Genomic DNA, 19,953 nt, shown 5'->3' with positions numbered 1-19,953 from the left:
TCTGTCTTTTTTTCATGCGCACATTAATTTTAGTCTTTTTCTTATCAAAGTGACATTGTTTCGGACAACATTCTCTGTTACAGTAACAAATGGTTTTACTTCTACATATCCTATTATGTTCCTATTATCGTTAGCCTGAAGCTCTTGCCTTCTCTATAAAAGCTTATTTGTTCCACTATGGAGTTTTTCACTTTCTTTATAGTTGCAACAGCTTTTGCTGTTTTCTTAAGTACCTTTGTTAAATACATACCGTTTCGGTCTTTATATGTATAGATTTCATTTTTTAAGATTGTTACCTTGTTGCATAATTTAAAGTGGAATACCTACATTCTCTTAAAATATTCTTTTAACCTACAGTTTTGACTACAATTCTGATGAGTCTGTTTTTTTAATATCGTTTCAAGTTTTACTCTGCATGTTACGTGCGCGTGGTACCTGCAGTTCTAAAGTGATTTAGGACCTATACAGCTTATTTATTAGTTAGGATAATACAAATAACTTCTTTTGAAATGGTGCTTTGTATTTATTACATTCTTGAGGAAAGTGTTAACGACAAATATGTCCTTATCGGTAAGTTCTACTAACGTATGTGTTCTGGCATATCTGGTATCTTAAAGTTTCCCACTGGAAAATAATTCTGTAGTTTCTCACCTATTCACTCATTATTCATCAGTCAATCGGTCATATTTCTGTGCGACTTTCTGCCGTTAATCAGCTGCTGTAGCTTTTCGCAGAGATCTTCTACCACCTCATTAGAATGTGAGGACGGTGGTGTGATACAGAAGGGACACAGCCAAAAATCTGTTACCAAACAGAACTAAAATCATAGCGTATGTTTTATGCAGAGGGACATAGTAAAAAACCATATTGTAGGTATCATCGGAATCTGTTTCGAAAACAGTATTGTATTTGCTGATAAAAATGCCAAAAGTATTAGTTCATCTTTTTAGGGATCCAATGGTAGGGTCAAAAGATTATTAAATTTGTAAGGCCGTAATGGAGCTAAACATGGAAGAACCCTTATCGAGTAGCAAAAGATTCGTGACCTGGCTGCCAGAAAAAGATGATACGTTACCTGGAATTGGGCATAAATGTGCCTACTGAGGTTACACGTGGGCAGATATAAGACGCTTCGTACGATCCTGTCCCTTCCTAATGTCGGCGGCAGACTTCTGATGTGGAGATTTAGAGAAAGCAACATCGCACATGTTTTGATTGGATTCCGAAAGTCGAATTGGAGGGAAGACAGAGTAAATTTTTAAAGAAAATTTTAACAGTTACTGTACTGATGTTTCACTCCATTTTTTAAAAGTATGAACAATGTTCCATCATATAGAAACAGTGAAGTTTAATTGCGTGCTGACTACAGTAAGAACTGAAATTTTCTGGCAGATTAAAAGTGTGCAGTGGTCCGAAACTAGAACAGAGGATTTCCACGAGCTATCGATGTATGGCTCATTCCGCCCTCGCACCATTATCTCTGGCACTACCTTTCCTCTACATTCCAAAAAGCAAAGTTTCGGCTTCGAGTCCCGGTCTCGTACACAGTTTTAATTTGCGTGGAGTTTCATAACAGTGCAGACAACATAATGAAAGTTCCCTTCTAGAGTAACAATTGTATGCATGAACTCACTAGTCAACAATTCATACCAAATACAAAAATACAGGTACCACTCTTCTTGATCTTTAAATTGCATTGTCAGAAAAATATGCAGTAAATATTAAATAATAATTAAGTAAGATAACAGATTAAGATGAACTGGACAATTCGAGACAATTTCTTATCTAAAAAATTGTCGAACTAAAATCTTTCTATTACTTTTTTATATTTTTTATTTGTTTGTAGTGTGTGGTTGATTCACTTTGTTTCAGCACTTTGATATTAATGTCCGTGATCATTTAAACAATAGATACGGTCATCGGTGAACAGAAAGGGAAAGACTTACCCCCTGACCGACGCGATCGCTACCCTCACTTCAACGTATTTATACCTTTGGTATTACACGAAGTCTTTGGCGTGCGAAAACTCAATACAAACTGTCCTCATGTCTCACTGTGCAACAAAAAGAAGGGGATTATTTAACAGAGAGGGGCAAATTTTATGCGCCTTTATAATGCGTTTGTTGGGCCTGCCGATCCTCCCTTTAAACATTTGCTATGATGTCAGTTTGTTGATATGTGATGTTAGTTGTTCATACCGATTAAAGTAGTAAATATATGTTTCCTACCATCAGTTTCTTCTCTGAGTGTATTCGATTTAAGGATCTTCTTCCACGTGTACAATTTCGACCTATATTGGGATACGGTATGAATGGCGTTTCAAAGTCTTTTCATCAAACGGCTAGGGGTGATTGATCACGTGACAGCACACAACTTTTGTGAGACGCTAGGCGCTGCCTTTTGCATTGTTTGTTGCTCTGAGAAGCGACAGGGCGTAGGCATTCTGCGGCGTTGCCTATAAGCCAGTCAGCTACTCTGTATGACAGAGGGTAGGTCCAGCAAAGTTATAATTCCTAATTCGCTTCTAAAATATCTATCTCCGCTTAGAGACACTCATTCTTAACTTTCTTTTTTTGCAAATCATTTTAGCGATTTACTTGGGTAGGGAGTGTGCTGATAAGGCAGACATGGTTAGTAGACCCTGCTAGTTCGCAAGATGTCATCCCACAGCCAATGAAATCAATAAAAGACGTCTGTAGTCGCTGGAAAACGACAGCGAACATTTTCTCCCTAAGAAAAGTTGTTCCCCACGACCTGTTCTGTCACCCCTAGGCATTTGATGCAAAGACTTGAAACAGATTGCTTATGCTATACTGCTACGCGTAAAACAATGGCGGAAAAAGAAGTAATCTGCTATAATTAATCCTGTACTAGTGACCTGCCCCAACTTCGCACGGGTGGCATTAAGCACCTACAGCCCGATGATTGTGTGGTGTAAATGTAACAAATTATGTACGCAAACCATCCTCGAGATTCACTCGTCTATTAATGAAAACCGTATCGAAATTCCTACAGTAGTTCCTGAAAGTTGAACTCACAGAGTAAGAGTAAGAAAATGTGCAGTAAGTAGAAAGATGGGGAATTGGAAATGAAGAAGGAAAGATATTTCTGGAATTCTGCTAGAGAAGTGGTTGTGACAGGTAGCTCATGGTTTCGGAAGCTAGAGAGCTATAAAGTCACAGCACATGTATCCTTGTTGTATTACATGCCCTATGACTGAGAAACAAAGACGAATATAATGGTCATAAAGGTACTTCCACTCTAGGCATTGGCTAGTCACCACTGGCTACTAGTTATGAGCATGAGAATCATGAAGGAATGGAAGAAGATAGAGAACCAGGAAAGGAAAATTAGAGTATGGAAACTGAGAGAAAAGGGAGAAAGGAGAGATACCAGGAGATTGTAAGGAAAAGGTAATCAAATGATGAATCTAAAAGAGAAGAAGAGGAATGGGGACAATTTAAAAGTGGTAGTGTGGATGGAGTACTTTCAGCACTTGCTACATTCGAACGAACTTAGATATAATGATAATAGGCTGAAGGAGATAGAAGTAAACTCGGATGGGGATGGGGGGGGGGGGGGGGAGGACCTGACTTGCAAAGAAATGGATATGACACTGGACAAGATGAAAGGAGGGAAGGCACCAGGTGTGGACGAAGTAAGTGTCGAAGTGGTGAAGGCAGCAGCAGACCTTGGAAAACAGAGGCTGTACCATGTGATATGGGTGGTGAGAAATGAAAAAAGACTGCAGAAGAGGTGAAGAGGGCACTAATTGTCCTTATATTCAAGAAAGGGAGTAGGGAGAATGGTAGAAACTACAAGAGAATCACACTGATACTACACTGTGCCAAAGTATGTGAAAAGATCCTGGAAAGCCTAACAAGAATCGAGAACAAATTGAGAGAGGACCAGCATGGCTTCAGACGTGGGAGGTCAGCCGTCGGCCTCATATTTGCAGTGAGGCAGCTCCAGGGGCACCACATTGAATTTGGGGAAGACCTTATGGTGGCCTTACTCGGTATAGAAAAGGCATTTAATAGCGTCTGTAGAAGAAAGGTCTGGGAAGCACTAGAAAAGAAAGAAGTGGAAAAACTGACAACAGGCACAGTGGAGGAGATATATTGTGGAAGTCTGAGTTGTGTGAAAGTGGGAAATGGAACGAGTGGTGACTGGTACCAGTGAAATAGGGCAATTTATTGTCAGCTCTCCTCTTCTCTGTGGTCTTTAATGAGACAGAATTGGAGAAGGCAAAATCAGTGGTATTTACGCGTGACTGATGATCTGGGGAAATAGGGAGGAGGAGAGGCAGGAACAGCAGGACGCTTGGGAAGAAACTGTGTGACAGTATGGAATGAAAGTTAATGTAAGCAAATGTGAGATTCTGGTTACATCTAGAAAGAAAGATTGACCAATTAGCAGAATAAGAAGTGGAAGTGGCCAGTTGAGGAAAGTGGAAAGCATCAAGTACATCGGAAGTGTGATAGAGGAAAATGGAAGAAATGAGAAAGAGATCAGGGAACATGACAGACAGAGAGAAGTTTTTCTGCAAAGTGTTAGGAGCCTGGTTTGGTACACAGAGGTCCCACACAAAAGCAAAGATGTAATGTATAGAAATTACTACATCCAAATACTGACCTATGCATCTGAAACATTGGTAATGGATGAGAGAGATGTAAGTAGACTACGGGCATGTGAAATGAACTTCATCAGAAGTAGGACAGTAGCAACAAGTAGAGATAGGATGAGGAATTCTAGGGCAACGGAAATAGCGAAAGAGGAACACTTGCAGGGCAGGAAAGAAACATGTAGGCTAACATGGTATATCACTTACAGAGATTGAAAAAGTAAGGGATTCCCAAAGAGATGCGTGAAATGGAGATGCAAAGGAAACGACCAAGAGGAAGCCCAAGGGATAGATGACTAAAAATGTGGAGGAGTGTGTTGAATAAAGAGTCGAGGACTGGGCCAGAGTGAACACAGGTAGATGGTGCGAAAAGAGGACTAGATGGTGAGGTCTACGTTCCAAGCAGACCCATCCTGGTGCTGGAAACTGTTCAAGATGATGCGTTCCTGAAATTAGCCTTCACATACAGATAGAAAAACACGGCGAGGGACTTTATGATATATATAGATTGCTCTGAGTGTCCAAACTCTCTGCCGCGCGGGATTAGCCGAGTGGTCTAGCGCTGCAGTCATGGACTGTGCGGCTGGTCCCGGCGGAGGTTCGAATCCTCCCTCGGGCATGGGTGTGTGTGTTTGTCCTTACGATAATTTAGTGCGTATGCTTAGGGACTGATGACCTTAGTAGTTAAGTCCCATAAGATTTCACATACATTTGAACATTTTTTTCCCCAAACTCTCTCGTTTCCTCCAATCACAATAAGTCTCCTTTTTCATTTAAACCTCACGCGTACTTCTCTCTGTCAATTGCGTAATACTTGGGATACACCATGTTTAACACCGGCCTACTCCTTTATGTTGTAGTTTCGCAGTGCGAGTGAAAGGTAGCAGAATATAACTTTTAAGGAAGTCTCCCTTTCATTAACCCCAAGCATATAAATAAAAAAGTTTTTTAACAAATTGTTCATTATTCTATCACTATCCGATGTTTCTTCGAAATATTATTACTCTCTCTTCCGGAATTTCGGCTGAGAACTTTGCAGGCACCACATCTATTACCAAACCGCGATACCAATGTTTGCAAGGTTGTCTGGAGAAATAGCGAAAATGATGTGCCTCAGAAGTACGCCTTAAAAGTGATGGAATATTCTATCTTTTGGTGAAATTTCAACAATCCCAAAGCAGACTTTATTTTAACAAACTTAAAGATTTGTGGTGTAGTACACTTTATGTAGCCGGACAGAGCACTAGACTCCAGCCCTAGAGATCGTGGTTTCGATCGCGGATGGGGGAGGGGATTTTTCCTCTTTCCAGTCCCTGGAGGACGGCCCCATTTCTGCTCTGCCTATTATCACACGGGTGCTGGGGGTTTTTGCGGGGGTGGGGGGTAAAAGGCGGCAGGGGCGACGGCCCCCAACCCTCGCCCTCGTAGTCCCGCGGCGTAGAATGGCTGCACTCTAGCTGTAGCCAGGCCAATGGCGCGGTCACGGACTTGCGCCCCAAGCTTTTACCACATTTTAAGTAACAGGCACTTCAGCATAATCTCGTTACCTCTTGCGGAGAACTGGACCAAAACAAAGTTCTCGGTTTTGCAGCCAAGAGGTCTCGACAAAAAGGAGCGTCGTTTTTGAATTGTGTCGCTCTCAGCACCTACGCATGAATGGTAACACAGTTAGCAGAGGAATAAATTATCAGCCACCCTTCCTCTTACACATGCGTGACGTTCTGTTCGCGGAATGAACTTGCAGTCGTAAGAAGAAGAAGCAAAAAGAAAGTTTAACGCTTCACTAGCACTAAGCGTGCCGTATGAAGAACAGACAAAGCTCTTCGTGATAGTTATCGTGAGTTTATTGTAGGATCCAACTGGTCAAAATTTACGCACAACTGCGTTTCTTGAAGAGACGTCATAAGTAACAGAGTTCACTGAATTCATTTTAGAAACTAATCTTCTCACTGGAAATCTTATGCAGAGAACAAGGAGAAAATTGGCCCGGTAGAGAAATGATTTTTATATCAATAAAGTTTGGCTTTTATTTTCTTTATTCATGTTGAGATATCAAGCTGCGTCAGGTTAGTATGAGGAATATATTTGTTTATATGGTTTATCGTATATTTATCATGTCAACATCACTTTTCCTCAACACATATTAATCGTACAAGGATGAATGACGTGTAGTTGGAAAGGTTTTCTTAACCGGCTTCTGACGTTGCATACAGATTTTGCATCATGGATGCCCAGCTTTATAATAACTTACGAGTAAGAGACTCCATATTCATATTATCTTATTACACATACCATTTTATGTCTTTTAAAGAACTTATTAACTGGATAATTTGTATACGGCATTGTCATAAATAATAACCGTGACCACTGCAGTAGTCCATTATCTCTTACCGTCCTACAAGCTGACTTGTCTAAACGAATATACTTTCGCAAGCGACAAACATATTTGTCATTATCGCATTGAATTGTGATTTACCTGTTCTACGGTCTAACGCGCTTACTTGAAGTACGAAGTGCAATTAAAATCTCAAAATGCAGTTAGAGGTTATTGTGGTCTTAGTGATATACCAGGTAAGAAGCGACCATTTCGTTGTAACCCACACATTTCGCAATTATTTACTTCTTTATATTTTATATTTTTATTTCTTATTAATCTTCTCTTGAGCAATAGGTAAATGCAAATATTACGGTCAATTACAAGCAACAATGCATGGAAACATATATACAAGGATGTATAATAAATTCATGATTATTATTTCACGTCGTTCGGTTCATTTTTAAAGATGTTTCCTCTTCATTCCACAACTACTCTTATCCCAACGACTACACATATTCCAAATACTGTCATTACTTAAAACAAGAAAGTTCCGCGCGGGTCTACTGATGTTGTTTTTCGTTCAAATGGATATAATGTTTCGGTCACTTTGCCGTCGGCGAATATTCTGCTAAAATTCGCGATGATTTATAAGGAGTTCGGTTCTTCATTTTCAACAGGTAAGAAATAGGTAGCTGATTCCTAATATGAGTGTTTTTCTCTTGAAAATGATCCATGTGGGAACGTCCCAACTCGAACTACAAGCGAAAACAGAAGAATATTACAGTATAGTATAGGACACTCGGCGATTCAAAGTGTAGTTAACAGCGGATGTCATCAACTCACCTCCGGAAAGACTGCAGTACGTCTTACACGAAGAAATAATTATGAGGAAGGTTGGTTGGTTGGTTGGTTTGGGGAAGGAGACCAGACAGCGTGGTCATCGGTCTCATCCGATTAGGGAAGGATGGGGAAGGAAGTCGGCCGTGCCCTTTCAGAGGAACCATCCCGGCATTTGCCTGGAGTGATTTAGGGAAATCACGGAAAACCTAAATCAGGATCGCCGGACGCGGGATTGAACCGTCGTCCTCCGGAATGCGAGTCCAATTATGAGGAAGATACGTACTCCCATCATTAGAAGATCACTCGACAAAAGGAAAAAAGAAATTCTGTGTAATGTTGGGACCATTGTAAAAGGAGTTCAACTGAACTTTTGCGCCGATTTGTGGGATGGATATGTATGGGTCAACTACTTCACACCAGAAACGAAAGAGAAATCACAGCGGCGACTAAAATAATGGTGATATTATCAGTCTGAGCTGCCAAAAGAGTCACGGCCGGTAACCTGGATTAGACTGTGGATCAACTCGATGAAAAACCATGTGTAAAGAGACGCAGATTTCTAAAGAGAACGCCAGGTTTGGTCAAGTCATTACAACAGCCTACAAACATGCTTTGGCAGTGGAGAAACTGACAGATTGAAAGTACTAACTGTTGCAATATTCACCCTTTCACCCATATTTGCCAGTCTTTAACTGCCACGTCTCCACTCCACTAAAGAAATTTACGGTTACAAAACGTCTAGGGTCCAACGACCAGGTTATGGTAAATGTAGACGGTTATTTTACTACACTTCCTTAATCGCATTTCAACGATGGATTTTAATTGCTGAAAAAACCTTGGACGAAGTGCATTGATCTACAAAAAAGACTACATTGAAAAACAAGTGCTTTTTTTATTTGAAAAATATAAGCTTTCATTGCCAAGCCAGAACTTTCGTCCATGCCGTTCTAGTGGTAAAGAATGTCGTGACTAGTGATGATGGTAGTAGCTTTTGTATAAGCGAACTATTGTCAGTTAGTCCACTTCTGAAACGGAAATCTGTGAATGCGATGGTTGCCATCTACAAGGTGAATCACTTAAAGCTTTCACTACAGATATTTCGATAAAGGAAGAAGCTATTGGTATCCGGATTCCATAGATTGGAAAGGCAGGAAGCAGCCCGCCTTTACATTCCATATGCAGAGTGTTATGATTTTCAAATGTCTATTTATTTACGAAAGGTACAAATATTTCATTGCAGCAGTGCCCATTGTCAGTATCACAATCAAAATAGACTAAATTAGAATGTCAGTAGTGATTGTTGTAGGGGTCTAGTGGAAGTAATCGACGAGATATCTTAGTTTTAACGTTTTAAACACCGACAGTTGTTTGTTCAATGTAGTAACACAAACGAATGTGAGTTCACATGGGTGCTTACGTGCAGCACTGCACAGATTTTAATACGTCTTCGGCAGTGATGTGTTATTAAACGCTGTTACGTTGTCTAGGCCAAACAAAAGACAAATAAAAGTGAATACAGTAATCCAGTGCAGTCTGACAAGCAAAGAACCAACGTACCCTCAAAGCTTGCGCTCAAAATGACCATCACCATTGTCAATACAAGTTTGCAGTCTGCCGTGAAACTATTCCTTCACACGTTCTAGCATTTCAGCGGAAATTGCAGCGCAGACTGCAGTAATACGCCATTTCATATCATATGTACTGTTTGAAGATGTAGACGTCTATTAGGATATTTTTCGGCGTAAAGGGTACACGAACGATCGGCGCACTTCTTACATGCATCATAAACCATGAGCAAATCCGCTTTTTTCGCAGTGGGGAAATGCCATCCTCCAAGCACTTTCTAGTACGTGCACCATCTCACAATAAGCGAAGGGACCGTCGCAATGCAATCGCAGAATACACATAACACAATGTTAACAAATATAACTTCGTCGCCTAGCATTTAAGAAACAGGATGGAACAAATAGCTGTCGGTGTTAACGATGTTCACAGTACGATAACTTGTAAACTACCGGCGCTAGCTTCCCACAACAAACACCACTGACATTCTGATTTACGCTAGTTTTAGGAATTTAGTATCAGCTGGCATTGCTCCACTTAAAAAATTGTAACAGTTGTAAAAAATGCACTTTAGTCATCTCAAAATCTGTGCGTTTGCCGCAAATACGCGCCCTTACCTAAAATTCAGTTCTTGTGAAAACCGCGTATCGATAGTGCCTTCTATGTCCAGAATATATGCGGTGTAGGTTTTAGGCGATTCACCCTGTATAGGCCTACTGATTAACTATACCTTAGTGATTGACGCCATCTGAGGACGTGTCTGTTGTATCGTGCATTAGATGCACAAGTAGCAGAATGTGTAGCGATGTGTGTTTCCGCGTGCCCAGATCCAAATCGTGAACGGCGTGATCCTGGTGAGCTGGCGGCAGAAGGTGCTGGAGCGCCAGATCGAGTACGGCGCCAAGCTGGGCCATGTGGTGCTCAGTCTGGCGCGGATGGAGCTCAACAACTTCTACAAGCACGTCATGCCCGTCGCCGACTATTTCGACCAGCGCGGCATGCTCTACGCGGTGAGTACCCGGCCACACTTAACTCCAAGTCCTCTGCTCTTTACTGATACCATTTCAGCACTTGCGATGTTCTCAGCTCGTGATTTAGCGCTTAAAGTCACTGCTTACAGGTCGCGGGGTCCCGGGTTCGATTCCAGGTAGACACAGAGTTGGACGGTTGTGTTTTATTAAACATTTCATCTCTGTCGAGGCGGCGCAAGTTGTCCATCTGGCATCAAACAGAAAGACGCACCAGACTGCCGAACAGTCTAAATGGGGTCTCCCACCTAATAATTCCAAACAGTCATTTCATTTCAGTGCTTGCGGAGAGAGAGTTACGCGTGTAACTAAAACGTCTTATTACCATAAACGCTGGATAAAAACAACACCATAATAAGGTAGGGGCTGTAATCGAGTGAAATTTTCCACACAGCCATAGTTCGGAAATGTGGGCTGGGCAGGAACGCTGGGTTACACGTTTAGTTATTTTTCAGGTACTTCGGATGCGATATCACCATTGAAATTTTTCCATGAGTTCTACTAATAAATAAAAAATAAATTGGAAACTGGCATTTCCAGTCAATTTCATAAACGCTTCCCTTACAAGAAAAGCTTCATTTATTAATTGTACTCTTTTGCACATCATTATCGTGTGTATCTAGTATACCACATCTACTAAAGTTGCACTTCTGCAATTTCGGCATTCATTTCGATTTCCTTTTTTGGAGAAGTTATGACAATGGCATATTTCCATGCATCTGTTATTTTTAATTTGAATAGCATATTCAATAGAAATACAGTATTCTAAGCCCTCCCTTGTTTGTTTTCGTTATTTTGTTTTGCAAAGTGCTTCGTCGTGTTCTTGAGCTATAAATAACTCTGTATAAGCTTCTTCTGTTATTTCGTTAGCTTCGACCTCTTATTTCTGTATGCTTTCATCGTACCACAGAGTTTTATAGTTGGTTATCTGTTCCTTTACTGATATGCTGTTTATATTCCCAGTATCCATTTCTGCTTTGTTAACGCAAATAAATGCAGAAGATCCTAAAATCGGTGAATGAACGTACTCGTTAGCAACAGCAATATGATGTACTAATAGGTGATTTTTATGTTGCGACGTGTCTGCTCCGTGCAACACATGTAAGGAGAACGAAGAGTTAAAAGAGACGAGTACGCAGATGGCACAGGTCATATTAGAAGCACGTGAGTTTACGTCACGCGAACGTCGTATTCTCAGGTGAAACAGAGGACGTTGACCCCAAACTGTGCCACGCGACGCACACGACTCGAGATCGCAGAGATTAATCTGTTTGACTGGGAATTTAAAATGTCGGCGTATTCAAAACATTTAATCACAGATATTCGTTCAAGAATAAAAGCGCCTGCTTACATCAACAGCACTGTCAGTGTCTCATTCTACTCATATCACCCCGAAAAGGTGTGAAATTTATTCTCGTGATCCGTTAGATTAAACTTACCAGTCAAGACACTATGCCTGTCAAAATTAGTGAGCATCCAGAAGATTAGGAAACTTTGTGAAACTTCATAGGTTGAAAGGGTATGTGATGTTATTTCAGTGATAACAATATCGAGTAAAATTTACGAAGAACTTGACAATATGAACCCACTTTTGACGTTGTATCCTGTCTTACCTGGGTGCTTGCTGCACGTTTGGTTGGGAAGGGCGTCATAAAGCTGTTGTAGGATACAAGAGGCAAGCAGGCCTACAGCTCTTGTAATTGGTCGTTGATATCCTGGAAACTGGCACAGAGACAAAGTTCAACATTTACATATATACTCCGCTAGCCACCAACCGGTGTGTGACGGAGGGCACTATTCGCGTCAAAGTCATATTCCCCCCCCCCCCCCCCCCCCTCCTGCCACCTCTGTTCCACTCGCGGATCGCGCGACGCGAGAAACGACTGTCTGTACGCCTCAGAACGCCCGAACAGGTCCCACACAAGTTCTATCAGGGACAGATTTGAGAATTTTTCTGGCCATGTGAGTACCCAAACGTTCCATGTGTGGAGAAGCAGTATCCAGCTGAAAAATGACATCACGATACTGTCACTTGAGAGGTAACACATGAGGATTCAGGATAGCCCTGGCGTACAACTGCATCTCCAGAGTTTACTCGGTCACTATAAGTTGTCACCTGAAGTCATACCCCAGAGCGTTCCACAGCGTGAGGCGAGGAGTAACACTGCTGTGGCTCTCCAAAATATTGGAAGCATGAGACGTTTCCCGACTTTGCTGGCTTACTCGCCGACGATGACACCCAGGGTAGTCCAGAACGACGATCATCGCTGAACGCAATCGGACGCCATTCACCAGCAGTCCATGCTTTCCGCTCACGACGCCACTCTAACGCAGCTGTTTGTGTTGTGCTGTTATCTGCAACCTACGCATGAAACGGTAAGTCCCTAGAAGTGTAAGTAGACTGTATAGGTTTTTTTATTGGTAACGCCACATAGCGCTCTGTATGAAAATCACTGGCTGTGCTGTGTGCAGTCTGTGGCGGGTTTGCATTGTTGTTGGCTATTGTAGAATTGGGCTGTTGGCTGTTAACAGCGTGTAGCGTTGCGCAGTTGGAGGTGAGCCGCCAGCAGTGGAGGATGTGGGGAGAGAAATGGTGGAGTTTTGAAATTTGTAGGACTGGAGAACTGCTATGTATATTATGATTTTTCAACACTGTTAAGGTAAATACATTGTTTGTTCTCTATTAAAATCTTTCATTTGCTATCTATGCCTATCAGTAGTTAGTGCCTTCCGTAGTTTGAATCTTTTATTTAGCTGACAGTAGTGGCGCTCGCTGTATTGCAGTAGCTTGAGTAACGAAGATTTTTGTGAGGTAAGTGATTTGTGAAAGGTATAGGTTAATGTTAGTCAGGGCCATTCTTTTGTAGGGATTTCTGAAAGTCAGATTGCGTTGCGCTAAAAAAATATTGTGTGTCAGTTTAAGCACAGTCATGTATAATTTTTCTAAGGGGACGTTGCATATGTCGACCCTTAGCCGAGGATACCTCACTGGAATCTTCTGATTTTTTTCTTGTAGTTTGTGTAATTAGTGTAGCCTCTGTTTATTGCTAGCGCGTAATCATAGAGAGAATTTCCTTTGTAATTATCGTTTTTCATTGTTGTACAGTAAAACAGTTGTGACATGCATGTAGATTTGCACCAAGTATTTCGCAGCTGCGCTTGCAATTAAGTAGACATTATTTCCATTACTATGCTATCTTATTTTGCTCTTCAAATTGTGCTTTTCTGTGTTATCGTGTGAAATATTGTGACAATTATGGCTTGTGAAAAACGTAATACTAGGCTCCAAAGTAAACTGAGAAATACAGTGAAGATGAAAGCAGTGTGTTAGCGCCACCGTGTAATGAATTAACTAATGTTCAACATAGTAATTTGGTAATTGTGCATAGGGAAATGGAGCGGGCGGCAAACAATGGCGTAGGCAGTGGAACAATTAGTGAACAGGGAAGCATTATCGATCGCTCGCTCGGCAACAGCTCGCCTCAGGAATCCGAAATGACAGGACACAATTTTGCAAATACTGTAGATTCAGGTTTTGCGTCCTCACCGTTTTCTCAAATAAGTCAAGACACATTTTCTGCTTGTCAAAATGTGAATGTTGCCGGTGCAAATGCATTGCCGAAAAGCGTAGAGGAACAGATTCCAGACACTAATGCATTGTTATTACAGCTAATGCAACAAATGGAACAAAATCAGAGACAAACACAGCAAAAGCTTCAAAAGTTAGACACCACACTTGAACAAACACTTGAAGATTTAACTACTGAGTTACATAAAATCGAATCGAAATGTCAAAAAATCTGTAATGACGTAAAAACACAGATTTGTGAGCATTTCCAACCTATTTTTTCACGTCATGCAAATGCATTACAGAATCACGAAGCAGCCATATAGGAACTGCAAACTATATAGTTCATGAAAATCACGACACCTTGCAAGCTAAAATTGACTCAGTTACACCTACCGATTCGGTTACGCAACTTGCAAAAACTCAGGAAAACTTAAAGGAAACAGTAGATACTCTGAAAATTGGTTCAGAAAGACACATGGAGGAAATTAGTTCGTTATCAGAGAAAGTAGTTGAACTTTCGGATCAGCTAAATAATTTGTCTACGAAGGTAGATGATAATCTGAATTACACAAAACCGGTAGTCTTTAATGACACAGAAGAGTATGAACAAATTAGGAAATTCAAACAAAATCAGAATCAAATTAATACGCAACACCAAAGAGAAATCCGGGAAGTACAAGATCAGTTGACACAGGTAATACAGGAACTACATATTTTAGAGGCCACTCGCGCTCCAATACGGGAAGAGGGACATAGAAATACGGAACAGCCACAAAATAATAACTCAGGGCACTTCGGAAATTGTGAAAGAAATTGGCAAGGTACACCGAATTTTGAGACGGAACCGCCGAAACGAAGTAACAATGACCGACATGCGACTCGCCGACATGATGATTTTGACTATGAGCTGTTCATTACTACACGTAAATTCAAAACATTCAAAAATTCTGGCAACGACATTCATCCACAAGCATGGCTCCATCAATTCTCTCATTGTTTTCCTCCCAACTGGTCATTAGAGCACAGATTAGAATTTATGTGTGGCTATTTAGAGAATGAACCAGCTGTAAGAATGCGATCGGTCATTCACGATTGCCACAGTGAAGGAGAATTTTATCATGCCTTCCTCTCAGCATACTGGTCTCAAGCTACACAAGACCGAGTAAAACATAGCATCATGATGATGAAACACTTTGAACAATCTGAATTTTCCAGTCTTGTCAAATATTTTGAAGACGTATTGCATAAAAATCAATATCTTTCAAACCCATACAGCCCTTCAGAACTCATCTGCATTTGCTTAATGAAATTGCCTGAACATTTAAGAAATATTATTTTGGCAGGACGTTTCAAAGACGACATGAAGCTTTTCAGGGACTCTTACAAGAATTAGAAATTGACACAGACAGTCGCGGGATACGAAAACAGGAAAACAATCACTACAGGTCACATCCGTCACAATTCCGTGACGACAGAAACAACAACTGGACACGACAAGTCTATTCTTACAACGCAAATCGTGACCAAAACAATTTGTAAAAATTTTTGTGGGGAGCATGGGGGCTATGTAAGTAGACTGTATAGGTTTTTTTATTGGTAACGCCACATAGCGCTCTGTATGAAAATCTCTGGCTGTGCTGTGTGCAGTCTGTGGCGGGTTTGCATTGTTGTTGGCTGTTGTAGAATTGGGCTGTTGGCTGTTAACAGCGTGTAGCGTTGCGCAGTTGGAGGTGAGCCGCCAGCAGTGGAGGATGTGGGGAGAGAAATGGCGGAGTTTTGAAATTTGTAGGACTGGAGAACTGCTATGTATATTATGATTTTTCAACACTGTTAAGGTAAATACATTGTTTGTTCTCTATTAAAATCTTTCATTTGCTATCTATGCCTATCAGTAATTAGTGCCTTCCGTAGTTTGAATCTTTTATTTAGCTGACAGTAGTGGCGCTCGCTGTATTGCAGTAGCTTGAGTAACGAAGATTTTTGTGAGGTAAGTGATTTGTGAAAGGTATAGGTTAATGTTAGTCAGGGCCATTCTTTTGTAGGGATTTCTGAAAGTCAGATTGCGTTGCGCTAAAAAAATATTGTGTATCAGTTTAAGAACAGTCATGTATAATTTTTCAAAAGGGGACGTTTCAGAAGTTTCAGAGCAATTGTGTGGGATGACACAGAACGTTTCAGGGAGTCCATTACTTGCTATCGAATGGCAGGTGGAGACGTGAAAGGGTTACGATGTGCTTGGTGCACAGTAAGACGATCTACCCTTGTCGTGGTCAGACTTGGTCGACCAGAATCTTGACGATGAGTAAGCCTGCCGCCAAGTTCCCATACAGGCGAACATCGGGCCACTGTCACATCCGAATACCCCACAAATCCGGAATTTTCACGATTCTACCAGCTGACCAAATGGAGACCCACAATGAAGCCCAATCCAAACTCTGTCAGGTGTTGTTAACGTTGTGTCACCCAAGTATGCAGCATGTGAGCGCCTTTTACAGTGATCAGTCAACACCTGACGCTGTCCGTGATCTTTATATAGAGTGTCTCTGCCACCTCAAATATCTCTGGAACCCGGAACAAAATAGATATTCAAAAACAGTTTGCACCAGCATGAACGTACGGCAGTGGCTTAGCAAACTTTGCGCTGGACGTGTTACTTGTTTAATTTTTGTGGATTGTGCATACCTTCCCATTGTGTGAGCACCTGACACAGGCAGTGTGAGGTGCACGCTTGAGTCTCAGGACGTGTGCTAGTTCTGCGCTTCACTTATTTCAAGCGCCAACTTCACTTCGCAATTTCTCGGGATGTAATTGACGTACTGCGATGCAACCAACGTCATTTTTTTTTTTATTTTTCGTGCTATTGATTGCATACGAAATAATAGCGGTATCCATTTAAAAACACACAAGTTTGTGTTGAAAATATTATTGGTTTACGTTTTAAAATTTCGCATAGTATTTGGTTTCCTAAGCCCCTGCCGTACGTTCATGCTGGTGAAAACCATTTTCCAATATCTATTGTTCTTCCAGAGATATTTGAGGTGGCAGAGTTAGGTGAGCCACCCTGTATAGTGTACCATTCCTGGCAATAATATTAACATCAACAACCCTATTGCTCTCTGATAGTCACAGAGAATAGTGGCTCTCGTCATTTACATACCCTGTATAGTGTACCATTCCTGGCAATAATATTAACATCAACAACCCTATTGCTCTCTGATAGTCACAGAGAATAGTGGCTCTCGTCATTTACATACCCTCCGATTCTGTGTATGTGTACGAAATGACACTCACATCCGCTAGTGTCTGCTGGGTGCTTTAATTTTTTGTCAGGCGGTGTAGGGTATGAATGTAATAGCAAGTAGACGTCCGTACACTGTCTCGTAGTCCAGAAACACAGAATGACAAGAAATCATCAACAGAATTCTTACAAATTTTCTTAGAAGGCGCTCGGATCATTGATATCTAGCGTACAACTTCGGTCGTGGGAGTATGATGTGACGATTAAAGCGACCGTTGTGTTATTCCAGAGTGAAAGACTGTCCCCAACGTTCCGTGTGTCTCAAAGTTGCAACGTACATGGAAGCGATCGCTACAGTAGCATTAACAGACCGTACATTTTTATAGTCATGCATACGGTGAAAACGTTGTTTTGCATTACAAATTTCTGAGTAAGTTATTAACGATTTTTAAGCGATCTAGTGTGCGGCTGGTCCCGACGGAGGTTCGAGTCCTCCCTCGGGCATGGGTGTGTGTGTGTTTGTCCATAGGATAATTTACGTTAAGTAGTGTGTAAGCTAAGGGACTGATGACCTTAGCAATTAAGTCCCATTAGATTTCACAAACATTTGAAAATTTTTTAATCGATTTAGTCGACGCCCAAAACAGGTTATATTTGTAAAAATAAAACAAGTGTTAGTGTTTAAATTTCATTTTTAATTGATAAATGGAATCGGCATAAATTTGCTTCCAAGGATGGCCTTTGTTATTTGCTACCGCTATATCCTTTTTGGTGTTGCTTTCGTAAGTCTGACACTGAGGAACTATGTGGTGCTAAATTTTGTTATTGTGTCCAGGCTATGTACGTTACCACTGTCTGCAGTGTTATGCAAGCCGCCAATTGATCTATATTGCAGGGCAGTGCTTTTGAATGTCGAAGTAAATCCCTGCGATCGAGCATCCACCTTATTGTCTGCCACTAACTTAGTGTTTTCTGCAGGAAAGGCGCACAGATTTAAAATTTGCAGTGTAATGAGGTTCAAAGCCTCGGTTGGCTTTCAAGACAACTTGAATACTCCTCGCTGTAGGCCATATAGATAATAATGGTGATCAATAGAATTTTATAGCATTCATCATACGTAACACCTTCAGAGCTTTATTTTCCCACACGCATAGAACCAATGTTGGGCGTTTCTTTGTGTTAATGATATTGTTATCATCGTGGAAAGATGCAGAATCCCTACCATTCTGCAAAATCGGAAGACAACAGTTTGTATCAGACAGTTTCCCTCGTGTCTCCATATTCAACAGAATCTATTTGCTGTGACAGTATACTCTTTGAACCACAGGTTTCCATAGATCACTAGTTCAGGAAATTAGAAATTTGTGGTAAGTTCCTGTGGGACCAAACTGCTCAGGTCATAGGTCCATAGGCTTACACACTACTTAATCTAACTTAAACTAACTTACGCTAAGGACAACACACATACACACAGATGCCCGAGGGAGGACTCGAACCTTCGACGGGGCGAGCCGTGCGAACAGTGACAAGGCATCCGAGACCGAGCGGCCACCCCTCGCGACACTAGTTCATGTTCTGTGCTCCTTTGAATCACCGAAATATTTTATCTATTCTTAGTTTGTTTACAAAAATCTAGGCAATAGCATCAGTACATTGATGTTTTATTTCCATATCTAAAGTCGCAGTGTCTTCTTTGGAATTGTCCTCTCTAGACGCTCGTTGATCATTCTTATTAAAGGTAACATTGTCTTGAATGACTTTGGGTCTCTGTAAACAAGTTCAGGTTCCATATCATTGTTGTTTTTAGCAAATGAAGCTTACATGTATGAGTAGTCTCAATGTTATAATGACACTGGACATATTAGCTCCAGATAGATGTGCCAGATTTTCACTTGTAGTCGCAGATTTACCAACTAAGCTGGTACCCAAAACTTTTCCAGTATTGAAAGCCTGTGGAGCCTGATTCGAAGGCAAACTGAAGCCGGAACCTTTGCCTTTCGCAGGTAAATGCTCTACCGACTGAGTAATTAATATCCGACTCACGGTCCGCCCTCACAGCTCCGATTCTGCCAGTACCTCTCTCCTACTTCTGTGAAGTTTCAAAAGTAGGAAGTAAAGCTGCGAAGGCGGGTCCTGAATCGGACATAAAATGCTCAGTCGGTAGGGCATTTTCCTACGAAATGCAAAGGTCCTGTGCTAGGATCCCTGTCCGGCGTGCGTTTATAATCTGCAAAAAAGTTTCAGATAAGCACATACTTCACTGCAGACTGGAAATTCTTTATGCAATTTATTAATTTATAATTGAAAAAGTAATTAAATTGAAAGGTTCACTGGAGATTCACCATTAACAATTGTCGCATTTGTCGCGTTAAATCGAATGTTCTACTTCCTGTCGGGCGCTGTGGTCCAGAGCTATAAATTGAGTGTTTGGCAACCGAGAGGTCCCTGGATCGAATCCCGTCGGGCCGTGGAAATGTTCAGTCTGTCGTTAATCTAGCCTTCGCAGCTCACCGAAGTGATGAGTCCCCAGGGACGACACGTTGTTCGGTTTTTGCGTTTCCCCGGTTGGATAACTGAGGTAGATTAGCCACACGCAAGTCGCTGGGGTGGCGTCCAGTTGAAAGACCTGCACCAAGCCATCGAGTCACGTGGGAGAGGGACTTTACTAACTGCAACCGGAAACAAACGCAGACAGGGCGTGGCGCTATCGAGCCGAGAAATAACTGAGGAAACAGATGCGAATATAACGATGGACAGAATGCTGCAATTGAA

The 19,953-nt window shown here is 41.4% G+C and overlaps 1 protein-coding gene across 1 annotated transcript in view; it reads left to right on the top strand.

Moving 5' to 3' along the window:
- LOC124616363 (adenylate kinase isoenzyme 5) overlaps positions 1–19,953 on the top strand; it is a 459,756-nt gene that overhangs the window by 302,082 nt on the left and 137,721 nt on the right. Inside the window, exon 5 of the mRNA XM_047144672.1 lies at positions 10,172–10,354. Within this exon, the coding sequence (XP_047000628.1) occupies positions 10,172–10,354 (183 nt within the window). The remainder of the gene's footprint in view (positions 1–10,171; positions 10,355–19,953) is intronic.

The sequence above is a fragment of the Schistocerca americana genome, chromosome 5, assembly GCF_021461395.2.
Source record: "Schistocerca americana isolate TAMUIC-IGC-003095 chromosome 5, iqSchAmer2.1, whole genome shotgun sequence".
NCBI classification, from domain to species: Eukaryota; Metazoa; Arthropoda; class Insecta; order Orthoptera; family Acrididae; genus Schistocerca; species Schistocerca americana.
This window is presented reverse-complemented; position numbering and strand designations above follow the sequence as displayed.